Source organism: Spermophilus citellus (assembly GCF_964194105.1).
Source record: "Spermophilus citellus genome assembly, chromosome: 8".
Classification (NCBI taxonomy): domain Eukaryota; kingdom Metazoa; phylum Chordata; class Mammalia; order Rodentia; family Sciuridae; genus Spermophilus; species Spermophilus citellus.
The window spans coordinates 3972257-3997997 of NC_138189.1; the positions used below are offsets into that span (position 1 = coordinate 3972257).

The 25741-nt window shown below is 60.3% G+C and overlaps 1 protein-coding gene across 2 annotated transcripts in view; it reads right to left on the bottom strand.

The window, feature by feature from the left end:
- SORCS2 (sortilin related VPS10 domain containing receptor 2) overlaps nucleotides 1-24971 on the bottom strand; it is a 350209-nt gene extending 325238 nt beyond the window's left edge. Inside the window, exon 1 of one of the 2 annotated variants that reach the window (XR_014023270.1) lies at nucleotides 24393-24971. Coding sequence is in view for 1 of the 2 variants with exons in the window: in XM_081303853.1 (XP_081159979.1) it covers nucleotides 24393-24872 (480 nt within the window). In the remaining variant the exon portion in view is untranslated. The remainder of the gene's footprint in view (nucleotides 1-24392) is intronic. The other variant, XM_081303853.1, reaches the window with a different exon arrangement.
- Nucleotides 24972-25741: the final 770 nt, after the last annotated feature.

Here is a 25741-nt window from a genome sequence, read left to right on the forward strand (position 1 = left end):
CATTCAGCACAGCTCGGCCACCACCACCCAGATCCTTCTGCGGAAGGAAACCAAGGCCCAGCCAGGCCAGGTCAGCTGGCCCAGGTTCAAATCCAGACTCTGCTCTTTAGCTCTGTGACCTCAGGCCACTCCAAACCTGCCCCACAAGGAGCTTGGCAATCCGCGTCCTGGACTGCTGACGTGCACGGTGCCTGTGGGTAGGAAGATGCTCCCGAAGGGTGGCCTGTGGCTTCTTAGAAAGCCGTCAGTGAAAGTCAGAGGCCCTGGGCTGTGGCGCTGGCTTTGGGGTCCAGACTCCAGGGCCACCTTGCCCTGCCGGGTGGTTGGTTCTCTGGCAGCACTCCACTGAGGGCGACGGGGACAATACACCCCCTCCCCTGAAAAACCACACCAGAGAGACCCTTGGTGAGTTCGGAGGCCTGGGCCCAGGTCAGCTGCCCCTGCTCTGCACCCAGGCCAGGAGGAAGTTCCAACAGGTCCACAGCAAAGACCCCGCACAGAGCCCCTGAGAAGAGACACCCCATGGCCCCCACATCTGGGCAACACCCTACCAGAGCTCAGCCTACGGCCACCAAGCAGCCATCCCCAAGCCCCAGAGGGACCAGGACAGGCCTGTCTGCCCTTCCCAGAAGCTGACCTATCACGCAGGGCTGGCCACGCCATGCTGGTCAGAGCAGCTGAGAGGACAGAGGGAGTCAAAGGTGGGCCGGGGTGTTCTGTGGTCCTTGGCCATCAGCATTCATTCCATCTCAGCAACAATCACAGTCCCTCCTGAACCGAGGCCGGGCTGGGGGCCAGAGCTGCCCCGGGCCCTGCCATTCGTGGCTGGCAGTCGCGGACAGAGACGTCAAGGAACAGCAATTGCAGTTGGCAGCGTCCACCCAATGATGGAGACGTGTGCAGCAAAGCACTGGTGCAGGCAGGTGCGACGAAGCCCGAGACGCTGCCCGGGGGGACCAGGGCGCTACGCGGAGGAGGGGCTACCTCACTGTGGGTTTGAAGGATGAAGGGGATCGACCAATGCATTTTGAATACTTCAGTCATCTTCCCTGCCTAGCTCCCTCCCTCCCCCTGAAGCATCTATGGAAACGGACTTTCCCACGTCACTCCCCTCACTGGGATCAGGACTGGCCCATTACCATCACCTGCAGGTGACCCGGAGCAAAGACGGCAGGTGTGTGGCCCCAGGTCAGCCATCCACACAGATGACCCCTATGTGGCTCCTCTGGGTCCTAGCCCCACAGCTGGCGGCACTGAGATGGCGTGAGGGGACCACCACCTCAGACCACCCTGGGGGAGAGGAAAGGACAGGAGGGGCAGGTGACCTCGACTCTCCCTAAGGTCACACTCCACCTCCCTGCCAGGCGCCACCAAGAGTTGTGGGCAGGAAAAGGAGCGTCCAAGCAAAGGCCAAAGGCTGGGTTAAAACCAAAGAGACGCCCGCGCCCTGCTGCAGCCTCCCCAGCTCAGAGACCACGCCGCCTCTCCCCACACGATAGCACATAATGAAAAAGCCACTCTGGTCCCTGCTGGTGCCTTCAGGGGGCAACCCATTCCAAGGACCAGGCCAGAGGAGGCAGGTCTCCAAGGAGAACCCAGCCTTGCCAGACCCTCCCTCCCCAGCCCTGCTCAGCCTCCACCCAGGACCACCCTGGGGCTCAGCCTGCAAAGTTCCCCAACCACCTGGCCAAAGCCCCCTTCTAGGGACACCAGGCCTCCCAGCAGGGGGGCCTGGGTGGGCTTGTGGTGGGGCCTGGAGACCACCAAGCAGCCACCACGGCCTGCTCTGGCCTGCAGGGACCCCCAGCCTGCACAGCAGACACACCCTCCTAGCACAGCCACGTCTACTCACTGATACAATTAATGACAAGAGCAATTTGGAAACCTACCCACGATGAGAACAGCACCAACAGTCCAGACCCAGGGTGGCCTGCACCCTCTCTGAGCTTCCCCACATCCCCGCATCCTGCCTGATGTGTCTTCTGCAGGGGGTGCTCAGGGAAGGCTCTCGAGTCACATCCAAAGCCTCCTCTTGGAGAACCCTGCCCTTGTTCGGGTGATGGTGACAATCAGGAGCCTGTGTGATGAACAGCTTGTGCTACCTGAGCTCATGGAGAACAGGACCCATGGGAGGCACGAAGCCCAGCCAGGCTGCAGGGCACCTGCCTTCCCACAAGGCACCTGCCCTCCCACCAGCACCTCCCTCCCTGCCTCTTACTGACCTGGCAAGTGGAGCTGAGTTATTCTGGATACGCCGGGACCCACTCCAGGTAACCCTGGGCTCTGCAAAACCACCTTCCTCCCAGGGCGGTGGAGGGACCACTGCCTGCCCTGTGTGCCTGAGAGAGCCCCATGGGCCACCAGAACCCTGCAGTGACCAACAGAGGTGAGAGAAGCCCCTGGGATGAGGACACTCGTTGGACCTGGTGCTGACCAGGAACGGCTCCAGCACAGCCACCCTGCAGAAGGAGGCCATGTCACCCACCAGCACTTAGGAAGCCCAGCACCACAGCACGGCTGGAAGGCCTAACGAATCAAAGACTCCTGGACGTCTATTTCCACCCTTGAGCAAAACAGGTAAGACGGGTGGAGGGGGCTGGGGAACAAAGGGACCTTGGCTGTAAAATCATGAAACACTCTAGGCCGCAAGGTCTCCCTCCTAAGAACAGCCTCTGATGCAGGCGGGCCAAGAGCAGCAAGGCTGCAGAGACCAGGGCCCCGGAGCCCCGCACACCACCTGCTGAAGGCAGCACCCATGCGGAGGCACAGGCTGGAGGGGCGCCGTGGTGGGAGAAGTTCAGGGCCACTTCCGGGCTCTACCTATCCCCCAGGGCATTGCTCAGCTCAGGGGCCTTGGCCCTTGTCTCCCCCACAAAGATGCCCACGTTCCAGCCGCCGGGCTTCGCACTAGCTCACCCTGCCTGCAGCCACACACCCCCAAGAGCGCCTTCCCAAGGAGGGTCGGGGCCCTGAGGCTGCCTCAGGGGCTACGCATACACACCTGCCGTGCTGGGGTTCTGGGCTGCACCGGTGGAATGCTGGGGGTCCTGGAGATTGAACCCAGGGTGCTCTATCACTGCACTACACCCCCAGTTCAGTGCGGCAATGGAATCTTGCTGACTTGCCCAGGCTGGCCTTGAACTTGGGATCCTCCTGCCTCAGCCTCCCAAGCAGCTGAGACTACAGGGTGTGCCTGTCCACAGTGCCTGGCACTGGCAGATTTTTCTGGGAAACATCTGCACGAGTACCTAGTGCAAGCAACATCCATGAAGGGCCCAGGACATCCTCTCGGAAGACCTGTCCTAGGAAAGCATCAGCCACGTGCATAGAGTTGGGTATCGAGTTTCTGAGGACCCCCTGGCTGACCCATTTTGCCACCACTGGCCATCTGGATGAGAACAGGGCAGAGTGTTCACACACAAGCCACGGTGTGGACCAGGCTTTCCCTCCCCTGAGCGTGTGGACTGCTGGGTCACAGGGCACCACCCTTCATTCTGTCCCCCAAACGGGCTGTGCTCTTTCCCATCTTGGGCCCTGAGATGCCCCTTCCCAGACCTGTGCATAGGCTCCCACGCCCTCCCCGGCCACCGTGGCCCCTGCGAGTCGTTATTTGCTTCGTCTTCTCAAACACTGAGCACCAGCTCAGTTTATTTCACTGTTTTTAGGAGGCGGGGCAGGGTCTGTCTGACATGGTCCTGAGAGAATCGCTGCCTCCTCCCTGGGACCAGAGACGCTCAACAAGCGTGTGCTTACTTTAGTCCGACTCCAGGGTCTGGAGAAGTGCCTCCTCCTCCAGAAGCCCTGGGCTCTCAGAGCCCGCTGCCCCCACTGCGCCCCCCACCTGCTGTGACAGGGGCTCTTCTCTGGGTCCCTCACCCCGCAGGGGCCCTGCACAGAGCAGGAGCTGGCTGAGTTGTGCCAAGCCACAGCAGCCGAGCTGGGTGGCAAGTGCCTGGGGGGATCCTCGCCTGTCCCCAGTACAACTCCAGCTCCTGCACGCCTTGGACAGGCGGGCACCAAGGAGAGGCCAGAGTAGGGAAGGTCCCTGCAGAGCTCCCTAGTCGCTCTCGTCACATGCCCGAGGCCGACTCTTCCACGGAGGGGCCCATAGACACCTGGCCAGCCCAGGCACATGCAGACCTGGGCTACCCCACAATCCTCACCGGGGCAGGACCCTGGGAAGGGGCTCCAAGCTCTGCCTTTGTGACAAGTCTCTGGGGTGCTGGCAGACACCAATGTCTGCACCAACTCCTCCAGGGCATCAGTTCAGCAACTCAGGGGAAAACAAAAGCAGCAGACAGCACTGAACCACAGGCCCTGTGGATATCTGGTCCATCCCAGTGGCCACCGCCATGAGCACGGGAGAACTCCAACTTGAGATGTGAGATGCAGCAGGTGCGCCTGCCACGTGGGCCACGTGATCTGTTAAACAACATCTGCTTGTTATAGCTTCTTCCCCTCTCTCACAAATCATTAGAGCATTACCTTGTTTTGACAAAAATAATTTTCTGTTTTATAAAAACCTGTGTGGGTGCCGCTTAAATAATCATCTACTTTCTATAGCAGACTGGAAATGTAAAGGGGGCAGAACATCGAGTGTGCCAGAAATTTTTAACAAACTCACCCCAAGCCACTGCTTGCTGCTCAGTGATGAAGCCTGCACAGGGCAGGAGCCCAAAGGCAGCGCTTGGCCCAGGCGGCCACTCCACAGCATGCAAACAGCCCGGAGCACTGCGTTCAGGTCGCTGCAGGGGAACTTCCTGGAACAGGGGGATACTGATTGGTCCCTTCCCTCTGGGCCAGAAACAAGCCCTGCCTCCTGCCTCAATCAACCTAAATGGATGCTGAACAGATATTTCCAAAACACTGGTTTAATCTCAGACATGCCCTTGCACCACCTGGCCTTGCTTGGGCTGGGGTGCAACACGGGGCCTCCTGCCCCTGCCGCTCCTTTCCGTTCTTCTCTCCTGCACGCTCGCGCCCTGGTGTCCTGCTGCACACTGGTACCTGAGGTGCAGAGGAGGAGAGACAAGACCTGTGCCCAGCGCTGCCCGCTGAGGGCAGAGGTCCCCCACAGCCAGCCCTGCCCACGCCTAGAAGAGCAAGGCCTCGCTCCTGCTGCAGGAAGCTGGAAGTACTCACTGTGAATCATAACGCAAATCCCAGGAGGCTCACGTCCGGCGGACCAGCCGCTTCCACATGTGGACAACGGTACACAGGTGTTGGCGGAGCCTGCTTGACCCTCCTGGGCGTGGCATAGTAGACGGAGGGCCAGAGCTGGGAGTTGGGGCCAGCTGAAGGGCCCCGGCAGGCGGCTGGCAAAGGGAGGCCTGCCCCTCCACGTGACCCCAGTGCTCAGCTGTGGCGATGTTCTCAAGAGGGCTCCGCTTCAGAACCACCCAGGTGTCCAGCCTCGGGCCAGGCCAGGTAGGTCAGACTCTGTGGGGGCCCAGGCAATAGAGCCCCTGAAGTCCAGCCAGAGAGCCTGGGATCTGGGGAACCTGACACAGGTTGTCCCATGACACCTCCAAACCAGTGTGGGCCCCTGTCTTCAGGAAGCTACTGTTTCTGATAGACACACACACACACACACACACAGAGGTAACAGACAAAAAGATAAACCAAGCCCACATTGCAGAATGCAGCCATCCTCCCTCACCCCTGGGGGTGTATTCCAAGATCCCACAAGCTGCCTGAAACCAAGAACAGTACCACGTCCTACATATGCTATGCTTCTTCCTGTGCACACTTACCTATTATAAAGCTTAATTTATAAAGTAGACACAGTAAGAGATTAACAACAGAAACTAATAATAAGAGAACAATTATAACAATGTAATGTGACATCCTGGCTCTCATCACTACTCTTGCACTTTGGGTGCTTTTATTAAGTAAAATAAGCATTACCTGATCACAAACACCATAATGCCCAGTTGACCTGATAAGAAGATGGCAGTGGTGACTAAAAGGTGGGTAGCTTATACAGCATGGACACACTGGACAAGGGGTGGTTCCCATCCTGGGAGGACGGAGAGCCACGGGGAGGTTTCATCACACCACTCAGAACCTAGGAACTGCTAATTCTGGAACTTTTCATTTCACGCTCTCAGACCTTGGCTGACTGTGGGTAACTGAAACCCTGGGAAGCAACACCTTGGTGAGTACACACGCCCACAGGCCGTGTCACTGAGACAAGCCAGTGCCCAGGTGGAGCACAAAAGGAAGACACAATATCCAGAAGCCTCGCTTAGGAGGGCACCACAGTGAGCGGGAGCAGCCATGCATCCCAGGCAGGGACCCCCGGACACAGACTTTGAGGCAGGGGGGCGCCTGGCATGTGCCAGGTTTCCAAAATGACACAGCAGAGTTCATGGAGCAGGAGGAGCAGGGAGACAGGTGGGGAGCCTGGAGTTCATCTTAAACACACTGGGAAAGCCGCCGCAGGAGGGTCCGGGTGCCAGCACAGGGGATGTGTCCTTGGCTATGAGTCAGGACACCCTCGTCAGGATCAACGCCAGAGTGACCTCCACCCCGGAGTTCCCACTGGCTCCAGAGATCTGGAAACACACACGCACACAGGCGCACACACGCGCGCGCGCACACACACACACACGCACACACACGCACACACAGCGATGGAATCAAGCTTCAGGCAAATACAAAAGCCGTATCGAGTCACTTTTAAATTCCTGGATCTCCTGTTTCCGTCCCATACACCGAGCACGGACAGAGAAAAAGAACAGGCATTGTGTGTGGCAGGGAGCGGGTTCTCGGGGTCTTTAACCTCTTGAGAGCAGAATTATTTCAGTGGGCTGGAGTCAGCCTCCAAAATTAATATCTACGAAAAGCTGGACCCGAGGAAGAAACTTCTCAGGCTAAAAGCCCTCTTGTGATTTCTGGGTAATTAGCAGTTTGGTCTCCACCACGGTAAAAACAGGCTTCCACCTGAAACTCATTTCCTCTTTGGCTGCGAGGCCCTTCCTGAGCGATGGGAGTGGAAGGTCATTAGCGGCCATCGGGGAGCACAAACAGGAGGAGACACCTGGCCAGACCGGGTGAGCCGGCCAAGCACAATTAGGAGCACGGACCCTCTGGGTGGACTTTTCTAACCGCTTAATCCAACCTTCTGCTTCAGCCAAGTGCACGGACTCACGGGCCGGTCTGCTTCTGGAAGCCCGCCCAGCAGCTCCGCCCACCCTGGCCCCTCACACGGGCACGAAGAGCCAACTCACACATGGGGGCCTGGCCTCAGAGGCCACCCCCTGCCCAGTGTCACTCGCTGACGGTGCCCTAGGTGAGCCTGGACCCTGTCACTGACCCCAGCCAGATAGCTGTCCCCTCTCCAGGGCTCTCAACCCTCAACGTCCTCAAAGACATCCCTGGACCCACCCCAAGCCCTGCCTGGCCTCCCCTCAGTACTTAACCCTGGGCGCGTTTCCCTGGCTCCTGTGCTGCGTCCACACCCACTCGCAGCTCCCAGGAAGGCACCTGGCGCAGAAGCCACAGGGTCTGGACATTTCTGTGGCTGGCGTGGCAACTGCACCATGCCCCTCCCGGGGACCTGCCTCCCACTCCTAGCTGCTCAAGCAACACCTGCCGATGGACCACTCTTGCTTCCCAGTGGCCAAAAACCCACTTAAGTAAAAGCAGGTGGATCCTGAGCCTCGTGGTCTGGCCTGTCTGTGCTTGGAACGCGCAGGCCCACCGTGGAGGGTGGACGGAGAGGCCAAGAGGTGGGAAAGTTGGTTAGACGCACCCTAAAAATAACTCACTTTTGTTTATCTACTGCTTGTCCACTCTCCCCAAGCCCGGCACGTGCAGAGCACCCGCAATGCCCCGGCCATGGCATGAACACCGTGCTCTGTCCTCGAGGGGGCACAGCGCCCAGGGCCGACAAGCCAGGGCAGAACATAGGGTCTCCACGGAGGGGACCACAGCAGGGGCAGGAGCAGCGGTGGGAGGGTAGGCGAGATGGACGGCCCTCCAGAGGCTGGGGAAGGTGAAGTCGGCACGGCCGGGGGTGGGGCTGGCCTACCCTGAGCAGTGGCCCGAAGCCTCAGGAGGATTTCAGCAGGGAAGGCAGGGCAGAGGCCCCAGGCTCCGGGGTGCACGTTGGTCAGCCGACACTCAGGCCCAGGAATCCAGAGGAGAGGAGCCCTGGGTCCACAATCTCTGCCCTTTGGCTCTGTGGCTGGAGGGTGGTGGCAGGTTGACTACAGTCCCCTAAAAATGCCCGCAGCAAACCCCAGAGCCCGGGGACCAGGTTCCCTTGGAAGGGACTTTGTGGAGGTGCTGAGGGACTGGATCGGCAAGGGCATCCTGGGTGGTCCAGATGGCCCAACGTTGTCACAGGGTCTAATGAGAGGGGGGCGCGGGGAGGGAAGCCGAGGTGGGACGGGTGTGTGTGTGTGTGTGTGTGTGTGTGTGTGCAGGGGGCACGGCGCAGGGAAGTTGGGTTCTGCCCCCGAGTCTCCAGAAGGCGCTGGCCCTGAGGACTCGGGCCTCCAGACAGATGGCAAACCTGGCTGCTTAAGACCCCAGGTCCCCGTGGCTTGTCACAGCAGCCCAGGAGACCAAGGCACAAGCTGTGTGAGCTGCCCTGGCCACGGACCCTGCCCTCATCCCACCGCGGCCCCACGGAGGGCAGCCCTGGGCTGGGGGTTGTCTCTGGGCCGTGGGCTCCCGGCTCTGAGGAGAGGGCAAGCCGACGCCCCTCGCTCTGCTGCCCAGTGCCTGCTGTCAGAGGAGCGCCAAGCCGGGCCACTGGCAGAGTTCACACCGTGCCCTGTCCCACTGTCCCTGAGGTTCACACGGGACAGACCCAGCTTGGGGCCGGACGAGCCTGGCCTGGCACACAGACCACCTCAGCTCCACGCTGGCCTTGCCTGCTCCCCGCAGAGACCAGACATGCCGGAATGTGCTCTCAGCAAGGGAGATTCCACGGCAAGAGGAATCCCAGCAGGACACAGGACCTGTGCATCCATCCGGGCCACTCCCTGGTGACGGTCCTGCACACCATACGTACCCACATGGCACTGCTGAACAAAACTACCCAGAGAGCCTCGGGGGCCCCAGCTGTCTGCTGGCCGCAGAGCTGGCTTCCCCCTGGAGAGCAGCCCCTCCTGGGACTCCCCCCAACTGCTGCGCTCCTGCGAACACGGGGGACTGACACCTGGGGCTGGAGGCCAAGGCACCCCAACAACCCCTCCCAGCCGACTGCCAAGCCCAGCCACTCTCCCAGGAGGGTCGCAGGGGTGGGCAGCTGAGCCCCAGCGGCCAGGCTGCTCCTGCCCCAGGCAGCTGTCCCCAGGTCTCTCTGGGAAAGACACTGGCCTGAAAGACCGAGACCTGGCTGCAGAGCCCACCGTGCCCCCCAGGGCCTGACTCCCCCTCCCAACCTCAGTTTTCCCATCAGTAAAATGAGGTGGCCAGCCGGGCCTCGAGGCTGCTCGCGTGGCTGGGCCTCCCTGACTGGACGCAGGGCTTCCGGCCCACTCAAGGGCACCGACAAACCAAGTCAGCTGAAGGAGGGCGAGCTGGGGGCCTCGTCTCCAGGCTGACAACCACCCAGCTCCCTGCTGCCCACAGCGCCTCAAAGCCCCCACGCCTGTCACCTCCCTGCATTTGTCCCATGACCTGTCACCACGGTGGATTCACAGGGCACTAAGGGGCACAGCCCGCGAGTGAAGTGACAGTGGGCCACTTGTCCTGCTTTACTCTATGTGGAGGTGACATGGCCTCCAGCTGGCCAGGCCGGGGACTCAGCAGATGGCACCCCAGGACCAGCAGGCGGGAGGGGTCAGCCTGGCCTTACCCAGCAGCAGCCGCACAGCCCAGGGCTGGCGCCAGGCACAGGGCACTGAGGCGGCGCTGGCATGGTCCAGGCTGCAGGTGGGCAGTGACACTCAGTGAGAAACCCAGGGGTGAGTGGCTGCTCAGCCCTCACCTGGCCCCCGCCTCTGCCTGGCCCAGGGTCCTGGCCAGCTGGCTCTCTTCACTGGTAACAGCACGTGGCCCCCTCAGGAAACCAAACTCCCCCCCCAGATGCATCTGTGTGATCCAGGGTGGCAAGTGGCCTGGCCTGGCACGGGGGCCCTTCAGCCTCTGAACGACAGGACAGGTGCAGGGTCAGCCAGAGTCTCAGCTCTGCACCTCTCATGGGAAGCTGGCACGGAGCAGCAATCTTCAGCCAGATCCCTGTGGAGCCACAACCCAGGAGGGTCTGCCTGAGAAGGACGCCACCACGCTGGGAAGCAGAGCCCAGAGAGGGCAACTGAGGGCCCAGCCTGGTGCTTACTTTAGAGCCCCTGGGGCCAGCCATGCCTGAAGCAGCCCCTAGATGGCTGTGTGCCTGTGAATTCTGCTTGGAGTTGGGTTTCTGTAATCTGTCACCAAGAGTCCTGCTTAGCACACCCCCTTTTAGCATAGCACTGCAGGAGACATGGAGCGAAAGAGAGGAAATGGGAACGCACACCCACCCTTGAGTAACTTTACACCGAGATGGGAAGGTCTGACCATCAGCTGAACCCGGCCAGGGTGAGGGTCCGCCTGAGCATCGTATGGTGTGGGCCGCATTCCAGGGGAGCTGGGAAGAGAGGAAGGCCCGGAGCCTCCTTCCCAGAGGTCAGCCAGCACTGTGTCCCCACCACAGGGACAGGAGCCCCCCAAGCAGGACAGCCATGGAAATTCAGGCCAAGGAAGGGATTTGTGCCCACAGATGGCTGGGGACATTCTTGATGGGATTATGCAAAACCCGACACCAGATAATATTCATTATCAACTTTCACGTCTATAAGGAAACTTCCACCACCTTTTCTTCCAGAGAGGAGAGAATAAAAGGGATTACAGAGGTGGGCGAAGCCTCCGGCTGGCTCACACCCCTTCATCTCACGGTGGCCCCACCGGTGTCCCCTGCCTCCCTCCTGCTCTGTTGGGACATGTGTGTGCTTGGAGTCTCACAGGGAACATCCATGTCCTTTAAAAGCTGCCATCACAGATGCTGGGAATGACCGTCTGCCCACCCCGGGACCCTCCTTCCAGGTGCCACCCTTTCCCGACACACCAAGTGCCACCCACCCGGCCTCTGCCCACATGCCCCCTCCCTCCTCTCCTTGTCCTCCCCACCATCTCTAGAAGCTTCCAGATCTCTCTGGGCAGGGAGGTTCCGGGGAAATCTTGCTCCCTGCAGTAGAACGGGGACTCAGGACTTACTGCGTTAAGGGAAAAAAATGGAGAAATGTGGCATCTTCTTGCCTAAGGGAGTCTGTGGCTGTGACTCAGCTCTGCCATAGCCATCAGCGTCCTGAGGCACAAGAGGGCTAGCCCCACCCACCTGGGGCCCTGGTCACAGGAGTGGGCAGCTGGCGAACCACTACCCCTCTTGGGGGTCTGCCATCTTGGCTCGGAAAGGGCCACTGAGGGCCAGCAGGTGCTGGGAGCTTGGGCCCCTTCGAGGAACACGAGCAGCTGGCACCGGAGGGGCGTCAGCTCACCTGGGCCACGAAAACCTTCCAAGGTGGGCGCCACATATCCCCGTCTTACAAGGGCTCCTCTCAGGTTAGGCAACCAGCCCAAGGACAGGCAGAGCTGGGACAGTCACTCAAAGGCCACCTGGGAGCTGACCACCCCGGACAATCCATCAAGGTCAAGAGCAGGGATGTGAGCCCTCAGCAGACAGAGGAAACCAGTGAGTCAGTCCCCGGATGGCCAGGGGCCCCACCTAGACACTGTCCATTCCTGCCCCTTCCCCCCAACACAGTGTCCTCCTCCACAGGCTGGAGATCTGCCACCTCTGGACCCCATCCAGAAGGTGGGACAGGGTCAGAGCCCTGAGAGGGGTCCCAGGAAGACCTGGGTAAAGGCAGCACGGACGCAGGTCCTCAGAGGTGTACTTCCCCGTCCCTGAGGCCCAGGAGCCGGCAGGGCTGAGCAGGTGGCGCCCTGGGCAGAGGCCGGCTGTCCAGCCCTGGACCAGCGCGTGGGACAGCCCGGGGTCCACAACGAGCCTGCTCATCTCACAACTGCTTCCCTAGGAAGGTGAGGCTGCACACAGCCAGGGGCAGCAAGAGGGTCCTCGGAGGACAGCAGAGTAGGGCCAGGGAGGGGACAGGCAAGCCCGGTGCCCGGGTGGGGCAGCAGATGCCTCATGGCCTACCACCCCTAGCAGGCCAGGGAAGCCAGCAGGGTCGGGGACACAGGCTCAGCCGCGGGGGCAGAGGGAGGTACCTGCTGAGCAGGAGAGGGCAGGGCGTTCCCCACAGAAACCCGGGGCGAGGCAGGAAGGCGGGGGCACCACACGAGGTCAGGCCAGGCTCCGGGGCAGGGGCCTGGCGAGGACAGAGCCGTGTCCTGCAGGAACCTTCACCACGTCTGCCTTGCCAGCTGCCTGGGTCACAGGGAGCCACACACCAAAGCCACCGTCAGTCACAGGGGGTCCCAGGTCCTTAGATCTGTCCCTGGGTATCTGAAGCCCCAGGGGACAGCACTTCCTGGGGCAGGGGACAGGGCCTCAGGGCCTTGCTGCAGTGGCGGGGCTCACACTAGGGTGGAAAGCCCCGAAAGGCGGGGCTGGTGAAGGCTCTGTGCTGAGCACGTGCCCAGAGCCCCGGTGCTGCCCAGCGTCCCCAGAGCATGCAGGCCCCGGGGTCTTTGGCTTCTCTGTGTTCAGCCAGCCTGGAACAGAGCCTGGCACCCAGTATGTCACGGAAAGGCACCGAGGGTACAAATTCAGGCTGCCCCTTCCCAAACAATTCCCTAAGTCTGGAGGTGATGTGGGAAGCAGGGTCCCACATCCCCGGAGAAGTGGGGACCATCTGCTTCCCCTCCCCAGCTCATGTGATGACCACGTCCCGCCCCCAACACCCCCAGTCAGCAGTCTAGGTGACCAGCACCAAATGCCCTTCTCCACTGCCCAGGCCAGGGAGGGAGGGCTGAAGGCCACCTGAGAGTCATTGCTCTTCCTGGGCCAGGCCAGCTGCCCACCCTAGAGCTGAGGGACATGGCGAGAATGGGGTCCCACGGGAGCTCCATCCTGCCCCCGGCACAGCCAAGAAGTCCCGGGTTTCAGATTTCCTGGTCTCTGCCCAGGTCTCTGCTCACCCCAGGCAAGATGCAGAGAAATTCCGACCCCATCTTGAGGTGAGTGCCAGGCAATGATTCCTACCAGGAGGCGTGTGAGAAAGCAGGTGTCGCCAAGAACACTCTCCAGACCTGGGGTGAGCGTTTGGTGCAAGCCGGGGCCTTGGTCTCACTCCAGAGCGCCACTCAGGAAATGAGAAGGAAAGGTAGCCACAAAAAGTTTCTTCTACAGAGCGAATTCTGATTGCTGGAACCGTGCAGCCGCCCCTCTCTGACAGGCAGGGGCTGTCGGACACAAGATCCAGGAGGGCTCAGGGTGCAGCCACCCAGCTCCAGGGCCCCCCACTGGGTCACCATGGTGGACCCCGCACTCCAGCACATCCGCCCGGCCTGGCCAGCTCCAGGGCAGCCACAGCGATTCACCTGGGCTCCTGGTCCAGGCCACACAGACGGGCTCAGGGGCGCAGGAGGCGGCACCTTCTCAATCTCAGAAGTAACATGTAGATCTGGGGACACAGAACAAAAGCAAGGCCCAGAGACGCACCAAAGCCACCTTGGGGGGCCTCCACCGGGGACTCCCGAGACTGGCTGTGCCTCAAGCTGGCCCGAGGGAGAGCTCAGCACAGCTGGGAGGACACATGAGGGACCGGTGTGTGAGGGAGGAGGAAGGTCAGGAAGGCGCTCTAGGGCAGCCGCTACCCAGGGCTCACTGGGCACCCTGGGCCTTTGTTTTGCTCCGCTTTTGTGAGATGAGCCTGGGAACAAGGATGCTATTTAAATGCCCGGCTTCATTTTGGAACTGGTGAGCTCCCTGGCTCCCCGCCCACCTGCACACGCCAGAGGCAGAGGCCCAAGGAGCAAGGGTGCGGGCAATACCATGGCCTAGCCGCGTGGCCTCCGCCGTGAATCAGAAGCTGTGGACCTCCGTGCCCTCTGACCAGGGTGCCTCCTGGGCAGGAAGCAAACCTCTCCACCCCTGGCAGCTCCTTCTGTGCAGAGACACAGCGTGGTTCTCACTGCCTGTGGCAGAGATCAACTAAGGCGTTAGAGAGCAGCGAGGTTGGCACGGAGTAGGCAGCTGGCGAGGGAGCCCAGCCCCGTCACTCTCTGGCCATGTGGGGACTGTCAGGAAGGAGGTGCCTGGTCCTCAGCTCCAACAGCCCTCGCCACAGGACAAACCATCTCCTATCCTGCCGTCCCAGATGTTTACTGAGCATCTACTATGCACAGCCCAGAAGGGCAGCAGGGAACAAAAGGGCCTAAAGCCCCAGCCCTCCTGGAGCCCACTCCTAGGGGGCTTTGAGAGGCTGCTTCCTGGGGACAAGGGGACACCAGGATAAGGGCTAGGGCCACAGTGTGGAGGGGGATGAGCCATCCTGAAGGGTCCGTCTGTCCCTCTCTTGCCCACCACCCGGTCTCCTCCTCCCTCAGTGTCTGAGCCCTGCCGGCTCTTCCAGGGCCCGTGAACGTGGAGAGAGAATCAATGACCTCCTTATCTTCACCAAGTTCAACTGAAATTAGGCACTTCCTCCCTTGACGCAGTAGGCAGCGAGTCACAGTGGCATCGCCGCGTGGGGACTCCAGCCCAGCGGAAACCACAGACGTTTCCTGGCAGCCAGTGGATGGCCCAGAGCACCCTCCACCCCATCACCACTCAGAACTGGGCAGTGGTCACACCTGCCGCTGGCCCTTGGCCTGTTCTTAAAGAAACGGGTGTCAAGGTTTTGATAACTCCATTGCCAAAGAGCTGCTTTCCTTCGATTCTGTGTATTTTGTTTTGTGCAGATTATACAATCCACGTTCTGAGAAAGTTCTATGGGCTTCCCCACATGTGGGGTGGGCACGAACCCCCCAGTGAGCCCTGGGGCCCCCAAAGTGCCTAGCTCTGAGCAGGGTGCCCAGCAACTGCCCCAAGTCACACCCAGAGTTATGTGGATCACAGAGATCAAAACAAGCACTCAGAAGCCCCTCTCAACCATCAGATGATAAAGCAGAAAATTAAACTTGGATGGGGTTAAACAGTATTGATGGGAATAAATTGAGAAAAACATGGGGTTTTATTGAGTGCTTTATTTTTACGGAGTGAAAATTGAATTACTTAATGGTCAATGAGGGAGTCGATGGGCAAGCGCCCAGGAGCAAGGAGAGGAGGGACGGGATGGAATGCCAAACGCCAGACAGAGCCACCAGGAGGGTCCTCCTGTCCAGACTCTCGGGCTGACCAGCGTGGGTCACCTGTGGCAGAACCCAGGGGTTATCAGGCAGGACGGAAGCACACAACTCCAAGTGTCATGCTGCTGTGTCTTTCCGAGTACAGAACCTTCCAACGATGTGACTCTTTCTCCTCCAACATCCCAGGCACTGACCTCTTTGGGGACTGAAGCCATGCAACTGACCCACAGGTGGGTGAAACTCCAAGCGGACACCAGAGCAAGTTCTGCTGTAGTTCAGACTCAGGCTCAATCCAAAATCAACCCTATAACCACCATGACCAGCAACGTCACCCCAAAGAACTGAAACCAGGAACTCAAAGAAAATCCTATCCCATGTTCACAGCCACGTTAGTCACTACAGCCAAGAGGTGGCAATCATTTAAATGTGCATGGAGGGGTGAATGGGAAGCAGCGTGTAGTCTGTCCCCACTACAAATTGTACAGCCTTAAAAAAGGGAGGGAATTCTGCCCCATGCTACAACCTGGATGAGCCTTGAGGAGAGTTTGCCAAGTGACATACGCCAGTCTCAAAAGGAAAGACACTGCAGGGTTGCTCTCCGGTGGGTCTCGAGCGTCATCAGCTTCAGGGAGACAAACAGCGAATGGGGTTGGTCAGGGGAGCGGGTGGGGAGCTGGCGTTAATGGGGGCAGAGTTTCAGGTTTGCAAGGTGAAGAGAGCAACGGCAGCTCCGTGGAGTAAGCTGCACGTTTGGAAATAGTTGTGACGTCAGATTTCACCTTCTTTTTATTTTACCACAATTTAATAGTAATAAAGAATAAAATATCTCTTGTACTGACTTAAGAGAGACAGAGAGAGAGAGAGAGCGCGCACATGCGTGCTGGGGCTCAAAGGTGAAGACCCTCGAACCACGTGCAGACCCTCAGGCCGGTCCTCTGGCTGCTGGGACGCTTTTTATTCTTTTCTGTTAGATCAAGACACAATAATGTGTCCCTCCCAGGACCCTTCCAGGGCTGAGCAGGTGACTAGGGAACAGCAAGGGGGCCTGAGGTGACAGGAGCACCATGTAGCTACCAGGAAGCGCTATTCTCAGGTGAGTCCCAGGGCCCAGGCCCCAGGCGATGCTGGCTGTGGTGCCGCCTGTCCCAGAGCCCGGAGATGGCATCTCCACTGGGACGCTCCACAAACACCCCCTGTGAAGGAAGCTCACAAAGAGCCTTTCTGAATTAAAATTGATCTGAATAGAAGCAGCATAGTCTGCCTGGCTCTTTTCTTACTTTAATTTGAACTTAATTTATCTCTGAGCATCAGGAAATGTCGCCGCGCAAGACACGGACCCCATTCGAGTCAAGGCGAGCGCCACGCTGCAGCAAATTAGCTGCTTTTGCAAGAAAATCACTAAGGAAGGGGGGTGCTGTTATTTTAAGATCTCCAAGCTGGGGTGAGGAGAAACTAATTAAATGATTGTAATTTTCTGTGCAGATACAATAACTGACGGCTATAGAAATGCAAAATCAGAAGGAACTTTTCCACCTCCAAAGAACACTGGGGTTTTCTTTCTTTCTATTTTTTTTTAATCTCCAGTTTTCCAGCGAGAGCTCCCACTCAAGCATCCCTATTACATTTTTAAAATGACCAACGAAGCTTAATTGAAGAGATGACAACGAGCTCTCCACGCGTTCTGCAGAGCAGCCCCCGAATCCTGGAGCTTCTGGAAAGACGAGCTGCCCGCCCTCCCTGGGCTGACGACCACCTGGCGGGCCGAGGGGAAGGCCTGCCCAGCCCCCTGCCCACCTGGGAACCGGCCATGGGCGTACATGCCTTCTTTGGCCACAGAGTCCAGTCTCACACCCAGGTCAGGCTGAGGGACTTCCACAGCAAACACAGGATGGGAATGGACCCAAGCCAGTCTGCACCTGGGAAATGCTGTGGACAGAGACCCTGCTCGGCCCGTGGTCGGGAAGAGGGAACAGCTGGCCTAGAACTGCAGCTTCCCTGGCCACCTGGCTCCTGGGCCATCAGCCTCCACGGGGTCCATGGAGCACCCATCTAACAGGACGGGTAGGAGAGGTGAGGACAAGTGGGCCACTGACAAGAGCCTATAAATAACTCAGTCCTGGAGTTTACAGAGGCATGACCAGGGGGCCCCACGTGACAAGTGTACAGCGCTGGCTAGCTCCTTCCTCCAGGACCAGCCATGGAAGCTCACAGTCCCTCCCACTCTGTGGTGTCTCCCAAGTCCCAGCCTCACCCTGAGAACTCATCAAAACTGAACAGCAGCAGCTCTTGAGAGGCCCACGCAAGCGCGGGCCGCTCTCTGGCCTGGGGGGCGCGTGGAGAAGGCTAATTGATGACCTCTTTAAAATACTCTCAGGAATCTTCTGTAACTGCAAATTAAATAGCCCTTTATTACAGTAAACGTGGCTTTGTGAAATGTGTTCAGGAACTTCATTACCAGGACTCTCCATGCCTTCAAGCCAGGCTTCCTGGTGGAAGGACGAGTCTTCTCTGCCTGCAATTCTCCAGGCCTCCCAAGCCCCCGCCTCTCTGGTGGCCTTAATATCCTCCCTGTCCCCTGCCTCATCCCAGGGATGCTCCACGTGTCCTTCAGCCCTCAGCCCAGCCCCAGGGAGCCTTCCCACACTTCCCCGCACCGAGAGCCCTTGGTACGGAGTCCCCACCCTGCCCCTGTGCTGGGCACATCAGGGATGCTCAGGATCAGCTGAGTCAACGGCCCCAGCAGCTGGGTCTGGGGCCAGAGGCTGGAAGAGACTGAAGATGGCCTTGGAATCCACAAGCCAGGATGGACGCTGGCGACCGTGCTGGCCAGGCCTGCAGTTGCTAACATGTGGATCACTACCCACATTTCAGGACTGGGAACAGAGGCTCCGAGGGGCTGAGTCTTCATCTAGAGCCAACAGCAGGCACGGGGTAGGCCAGCTGTGCCTGAGGCTCGAGGCCGCGCTACACACCCTGGGTCAAGCCCTGCTCCCTGGCTGCACCCAGGAGGGCAGCCGCGCGCTAGACTGGCCCTGCTCGCTCTACTGCGGTCCTGCTCTGTCTGTGAACAAACGTAAGTATATTAAGCTGTGTGTATGAGAAGCACACGTCACCAGGTTGTGGTGACCCCAGATGGCCCTGCCACTCTTCTGACAGATGGGGAAACTGAGGCCTAAGAAAGAGTTGGGTACATGGAGGCCAGAAAGATGGATGGCAGCCACACCTTCTGCAGAAGGCGGGCACTAGAGGGGCAGCTCCCAGCTTTTAGGCCACTGAGAGAGGACGCCCAGGGCTGGCAGAGGGAGCGGGAAAGCAGAGTGGACTCCGGGGGCAGGGGAGGGCCCAGGTTCAGGGCCAGAGGCCAAGGGGAGAGGTATGGAGGGCAATCACATGGCCCTCTGGTGCCTGGGCTCACGACCCTCAGCCACCCCAAGCTGGTGTGCCCCGAGGGGCCCGGGACAGGCGCCTGGCTCCTTCTGGAGTCCCTCAGAGCCTCCCAAACAGCATAGCCCATAGGAGGCCCGTGGCCACATCCCCGCTTTGCAGGCAGGGTGTGAAGACAACACAGCCCACAGGTCGGCCCCGTGCCAGCGGCTCCTCCCTGGAGCTGCCCACGCCACCCCCACCCCATGGACAGGTCCTCTGGACCCTGTGTGGCCCAGATGAGGACCCCAGACCCAGTAGGTCTCTTCAGGGGGTAGGAGAGTGGCCAGGGGCTCCCTGGGGACCTTGGAAGCAGCAAGAAGATGAGCTCTTGAGTTGCACAGAGAAGAGGGCCTGTGGGGAAAGAGCCTCGGGACCTACACCAGGGTGGCAATCGCACCAGGACGCAGAGGGCAGCTCCCCAGCCCCAGAGGAGGGTGCACAGCCCAGGCCAGGGAAGTGAGCTGCACCCCGCAGCCAAAGGCAAGAGGCCCCCAGCCCCTGCCAAGAGGTCGGGGCAGCTAGCTCAGGCTCCTTGGCGCTGCCCACCCACCAGCCCGACCTTACCCACTTCCCCCTTCCACCCACTGTGGCCTGTCCTTAGCCGTCTGCACCCCTGCCCCTCAAGTTGAAATGAGTCTCCACTTCCCACCTGGCCTGCCCCCGTCTGTGGCTCCACTTCTCCCCCACCTCACTCTGCTGGCCCTGGGACTCTCAGGGCTCCCTCCTGGGGAAGGACCTCCTCCCATGAGCTGCAGACCCCTCCCCACGGCCTGGCACACAGCTATCTATCGGGCCAGGGCCTGAGTGGGAAGAGAGCCTGTCCCTTGGGCCCCTCTGGAGTTTCTGCCAAGCACCCCCCACAGTCCTCCTGGGGGGAGCACCCACCTGCTCCCTCTTGGGAAAGCAGTGACATGGGCCAAGGCGAGGTCACTTCCAGACTCTAGTTCTGGACACAAATGGCCCCACTTCTCGCCAGGGCCCTCAGCTGCTGCGGTCTCCCGTGGCATGGCCACTGTGAATGGCAGAGGAGCCTGGGTCTCCCCCAGCTCGGGCAGGTGGCCCCCTGCATGTGAGCCTGGGGTCTGCTCCCGGTCCTTCCCCAGACCCTGAGGCCAGCACAGCGCAGGATCCCGTTCCCTCGCCGCACTGCATGGGAAGTCAGGCCCGGGTCTCCACAGGCCGGCACGATCGGCAGCTGATGTGACAGGTATTCGGCACCGAGTGCCACATCCCTCGACCTCTGCTGCCCGTTTCTCTCAGGGTGTCACCCTGGTGACAGCTGGTGTGACAGACAAGCACTTCATTTGGACAGATGCACATGCGCTCCAAGCTGACCAGCCACAGCTCAGGACTGTAACCCAGATGCCTCCCTCCGACCCAGCCTCCACCCCAAAATGCCAGGAGGCTGCCCTACAGTGGCCTGGAGTTTCAAAACAGCACTCGGGAGGTTCTGCACCCTTTAATGAGAGCCACACACCAAACTCGCCTCGGTGGGAAGAGAATGGACATCTCAAAACCACGGCAGCAGCGGCAGAGGGGAGGAAAGCTGTGGACGGGCCGGGTGCTGGGCGGGCACATGCTCATTTAAGGATCAAATGCTCTCGGCATGCTGGAGGCTGACCTGGAGCCTCCAGGAAAGGGACAGGCCATGCCCTCCTCACCTGCAGACCCTCCCCCACTCTCACAGCCTAGCCAGCCTCCGCAGGGTGGCAGCCACCTCTGAGCCGCAGTCCAGGGTTCTCACCAGCACCCTCCACGCTGCCTCTCGCCCCTTCTGAGCCAGACCCGACCTGGCTCCGTCCGCTGCCTCTGGCCAGGCACCAGGCACTGACCTGGTGTCTCAAGTGGAACACGACACCTTGCCCAGCTGAGATCTGAGCCTCCGCCTCTCCCTCTCCCAGACGCAGACTCTGAGGCCCAGAGACCCTCTGCCATCCTCCCACGACCCCAGAGCTGGGAAGGGGCAGGCCAGGACACAACCGGGCAAGGGATTCCCAAAGCTGACATGGACACCAGCCACCCGGCACCACTACATGGGCTCCACAACCTGGTGTTTGGAGTCCCCCCGGAGCAGACTTCACTCACCCCCTCCCAAGTCAAATGTGAAATTCTCTCCGTGGGTTTCTGTCCCTGCACAACACACCCACTGTCTGTGTATGACACACCTGCACCTTCAGATCCCTGCCAGACCTGGCTCACACTGCTCCTCCTGCTGGAATGCCAATCCCCATCTGCCAGAGTCCACCTACTGTTCTTTAGGCTGGTGCCACCTCTTCCATGCAGCCTCCCCTATTTCTCCCCAGTGTCATCAGGGGAAGAAGGGCACCCGCCTCTCACACCTAGCGGTTCACACCCTTCTCTCCTCCCCTGCTGGACCACTGAGCTCCATCTTGCAAAGCTCAGGATGCAAATAAAGTGAGGGCCTCTCCCTGCTAGCAGAGGCCAAATCGTGCTCCCTCCACCAAAAAAAAATTACATATATATAAAAACTGAGGGTTGCAGGAGAGAGAGGTACTGTCTGCCTGGGGAACATGGACAGGGGCCAATAAACTGGGCCTGGTTGCAGGAAGCTCACGATCAAATCAAATGTTTCATCCAAGTTCAAGTTCAAGTCCCACAGGGAAGGAGCCCAGAGGGGCTGTGCCTAAAGTAAGACAGATCAGCACATGATTTCCCAGAAAGAGCACTACTGGGTTACGGCACAACACATTCCCATCAGGGTACCCGGAAGCCCCACCCCAGAGGCAGAGACCAGCACTTGTAATATTTATCCACCTTCAAAAAACATGTGACCTGCGAGGGTGGCTCAGGAGACATAAGCCCTGAGCTGCCTGTGCACGGCCCGTTCTGGATCCATAAACATGGAACGCAGTCGGTTTCAGTGAGACACTAATTTCACTATAGCAATTTGTTTCTACAGCTACACGTCAGGCAGAGAAGCAGTGTTTGAACTTCCAAGCGAGCCCCTTCCGCATCTCCATGGAGCCAGGAGCCCTCCACTGCCGGGAAACCTCACATATGTTCCCAGGCTACGAGCAGCTTGCCTCCCGCAATCCTTCAGTGAGATGCTCCCAGGTGCCCCTGTAAAGCCCCCTCGCCCAAGCTCTGCTTAATTGAAGAACCCCTGACACGGTACAGGTTCGCCCCTCTGCTGGTGTGGACCGGTCCACAGGAGTCAGTGAGCATTGGCAAAGATTTTCAGATTTTATGAAGACTCCGCTTGGAAAGCAGCCTTGAGCTTGTTCCCTTCTGGCTGTAGCTTCCAGCAGAGGTGAGAACAACTGCCAAACGCGGTCTCAGATCCTTGTCTCTGGGCTGCAAGTTGAGAAGGGCGGGAGCACAGTGCATCTGAGGTGCTCCTGTGCCAAGAGAGCTGCTGCGCATGCAGCCAGCACCGAGGCCACCGCGACTTAAAGGAGCCGGCACACCTGGGCAGCCGTGGGGGCGGCCCTGTCCCCTTACTCCACGCCCAGGTTGGCCCCTGAGGCATCCCTGCTCCCAGCCAGAGGACAGGCCTTTCTGGAGAGGACCCACCTCCCCAGGCTGCCCAGGGCACAGCGTGGGCGAGAGGGGAGCAGGGGCAAGAGGTGGAGCCACATGCCCAGCCAGGGTTTCCACACTGACCCCTCTCCTTACCCGGCACATGCCCATACTCTCTCACTCTCTCTGCCTCCTGCCTCCGGGCCATCTGCGAAGGACCAGGGCTGCCCTGCTATCCACATCTACACTTGTCCCTTGTTTCCCACTGACCAGCTCGGCGCCCCAATCCCACCCCTACTCAGAACCCCTTTCCCCAGCATTCACCTGCCAGCAGACAGGGTACAGCCACTCAACCCGGCCACCGCCCTCCCTTAGAAGAACAGCCAGGGGGCTCCTCCCACCCCAGCGCCCCTGCCGGCTGGCCACCTTCCTCCTCAACTCTCCAAGGAGGACACTGGAGGCCAGGCTCCAAGCTCAGAATAGGGTCAGGCTGGGCATCAGCCCTTCCTGAAGACAGCTGGTCCCCAGTTCCTGTGGCTCCTCTACCACCCCCTGCCTGGCTCTTCACACACTGAAGCTAAATGATAAAGGGGCAGGAGCAAGCTTGCCGGACAGGCGACAAGCTGGCAGTCTGGGTGGGAAAGTTGGGTTGGCCAGTTCAGCTCTGCAGGGTTGGCACTCACTGTTTACTTGCCTGGTTCCTGAGCTGCCTCTCAGCCCTGCCGTATGGCTGAGGGTGCGGGGCTGGCGGGAGCACCAGTGGGCAAGCGAGGGCTGAGCACAGCTGCACACCTTGACACACCCGGCTCAAGATACAGAGGGGAGGGTGGCCCCGCGTTCTTCTAGGGAGGGGCACCTGCTATCTTCTGTAAGGCACCCCCATCAGTGGGTGGCTCCAGCTGGGCCCACTTCTTCCAGGGAAGGGAGTTAGCTCTGCCCTCTGAGGTAACTGTACCCTGGAAGCCACCAGTTTGAGGGAGAGACAGCAGGCACGGGGTCCTGGTCAGTCAAGTCCACTCAGAGCTGCGCCTTGCCCCTCCCCATCCCTTCCCCAGCAAACATGGAAGCTCCTGGAAGTAGCCAGGGGTGCAGAGAGAAGAGGGGTAAGAGCCGTCCAGCAGGTTGCAGCCTTCCTGGCCACAGAAAGCCAGTGGGCAGGAGACCCCTACCCTCTCCACCCCATAGGCAGCCCCATGCTGCCTCCTCAGAACTTTGGGGAGTAACAAGAGGTGGGCTCTCCCACTGGGGAGACCTGAGCGAACAGTAATGCAAGGGAACGAGGGAGACTGCCCTCCCCCTCCCCACACAATGCACCCTACCTGGAGAACCACAGCCACCCTGCCCTTCTCCAGAACTCGTCCACTGGGGCTGCCCAGAGGTAACCACAGTGACCACCAGTCTTTCACCAGGAAAAGCAAGACTGAAGCAGCATCCCCAGAAAGAGTGAAGGGACCCCCATGACCCAGAGGGGCAGCACCAAAGAATGGGGCTGAATCTGGGAGGGCTGTTAACCACGGCTGGTGGGTGGAGGCAGAGGGGGAGGGGTGACAAACTTCCAGCTACAAAGAAAATCAATGTGGCCCCATGTGAAAGGAGGACAGGCAGGGGGCTTGCAGATGGCCCAGACAGATCCCAAGTAGTGCTGATGCTGACCCCTGGGGATTTGAAGGTCCAGTAGCATCCACATGCCCTCAGGAGGAACCTCAGGGCAGCTAGAGGTTGCACCAGGAGAATCCAGGGAGAGGGGCAATACCAAAAGGAGATTCCCAGAACAGCACATGAGGCTGAGCTGATCCACAGGGTAGACCACGGTGGGGGGATCCTGCAGCCAGAAATTCCTGCCCCATGTTGAGCAGAGTGGAGTGTGGGGGCCATCCAGCAACACCCAGCTGTGTGGCCCCTGGATACCTGGAGGCACCCAAGGTGGCCAGGGGTCCAGAAACCTTTAGGACCTTCCCTGGTACCCAGGATGTAAAGGCCAGGTTGGAGCCCCGGAGGCGGCTCGGGGACCAGAACACGGGAATGCCCCATAGACAGAGGCTCATGCATTTGAAGACCTTTCCCCAAGTAGCCAGTGACCAGAGGCCAGTAGGGGCGCCGCCGAGGTGACCGCGTCCCCAAGTGTCTGAGAACGGGGGGATGACTGCAGGGTGGTCCGGAAGTGGGCGGCTGTGACAATCTCCCCGAGGTGTCCCGGGCAGGGGTCGCGGGGAGGGGGAGCGCGCGAGGCCACTTACGCTGCTGTTCTCGCCCGTCCAGTGCACCATCGCCTGGTTGTGTGTCGCGTCCCCCTTGAGCACGAACGACGTGCTGATGAGCGAGACCTGCGCCCGCGAAGCCACTCCGGCCACTGGCGCCGTGCGCGCCCAGCGCCCCTTGCCCAAAGCGGGGGCGCCGTGCTCACCGGGACCCGGAGCAGGACTGGGATCCGGACCCGGGGCGCCGGGCTCCGGACCGCGCGTCTGCCGGTCTTCGCGGCCGCTGTGCTCCGGGCGCCCCGCAGGCGGGCTCCGCGGCACCCGGGTCAGCTGCGCGCGAGGACCCAGGCGCCCGGGCTCGGGGGAGCGCCCGGCCGCCCCGCAAGCGGCCAGCAGCAGCAGCAGCAACAGGAACGGCCGCGAGCGCCGCCAGCGCAGCAGCGGAGGCGCCCCGCGGCTCGGGGCTCGGGCGGCGGGGCCGGGGCTCTTCGGGAAGCACGGGGGCCCCCGGTGCGCCATGGTGGCCGAGGGGCGGCGGCGGGGCCGGCGGCGGGCGGCGCGGCGAGGGATTCCGCGGCCGGGAGAGCGGGAGGGCGCCGGGGAGCGCGAGCGAGAGCGCAGAGAAAGGAGCCGGCGAGGGGAGGGAGCCGCGGGAGGAGGGGACTTGGGGCTCGCCGACGCCCGCAGCCGAGGGCGCACCGCCACCTGCCGGCCAGCTCGCGCCCGCCACGTGAGCGAGCGCGCACAGCTGTGATCTGGCCTGAGGGCCCCAGGTTCCGAGCCAGGCTTCAGCTCCTGGCCCATCCCTTTCCTCCCTCTTCCTACCCTCCGCCTGGCCTCCTTGTCTACTCTCTCTGCCTCTTTCCTTTCTTCCTTTCTTCGGGTATTTATTGAGCACTCACTCTAGTCCAGCCAGGGTTCTAGGCACTGGGGGTACAGCCAGGCCTCTCAGGGAACCCCAGTCTGCAGAAGGAGACAGACCACACCCTAGCGGAAGGCTTTCAGACAAAACAATTCCAGAGAGCTGGACCAGAAAAGCCTGGCAGGGGTCCTCCTCTGGGACCCCAGAGGCACAGGGAAGGACCCGAGGACATGGAGACCTGAGAAGGGCATGTGGGGGGATGCAAAGCCCACCCCAAGGCTTTATCTCCCACCCCCAGGGACCTGTTTGGGGGCAGCCCCTGAACAAGAGACTGGCCTGGGTGGGAGCAACTTGGAGAGGTCCCAGAGGAACTGGGAGGCCACCATGAAGCTTGTGGAAACTGATTCAGAGTACAAAAAGTTCTCGTCCAAGGTCATGTGGCTACTTCAGTTTGATATCTATAAAAATAACCATGGGCGCCCCTAGTGGAACCAGGCTGGCCTTGGGGACACGCAGGGCAGGAGCA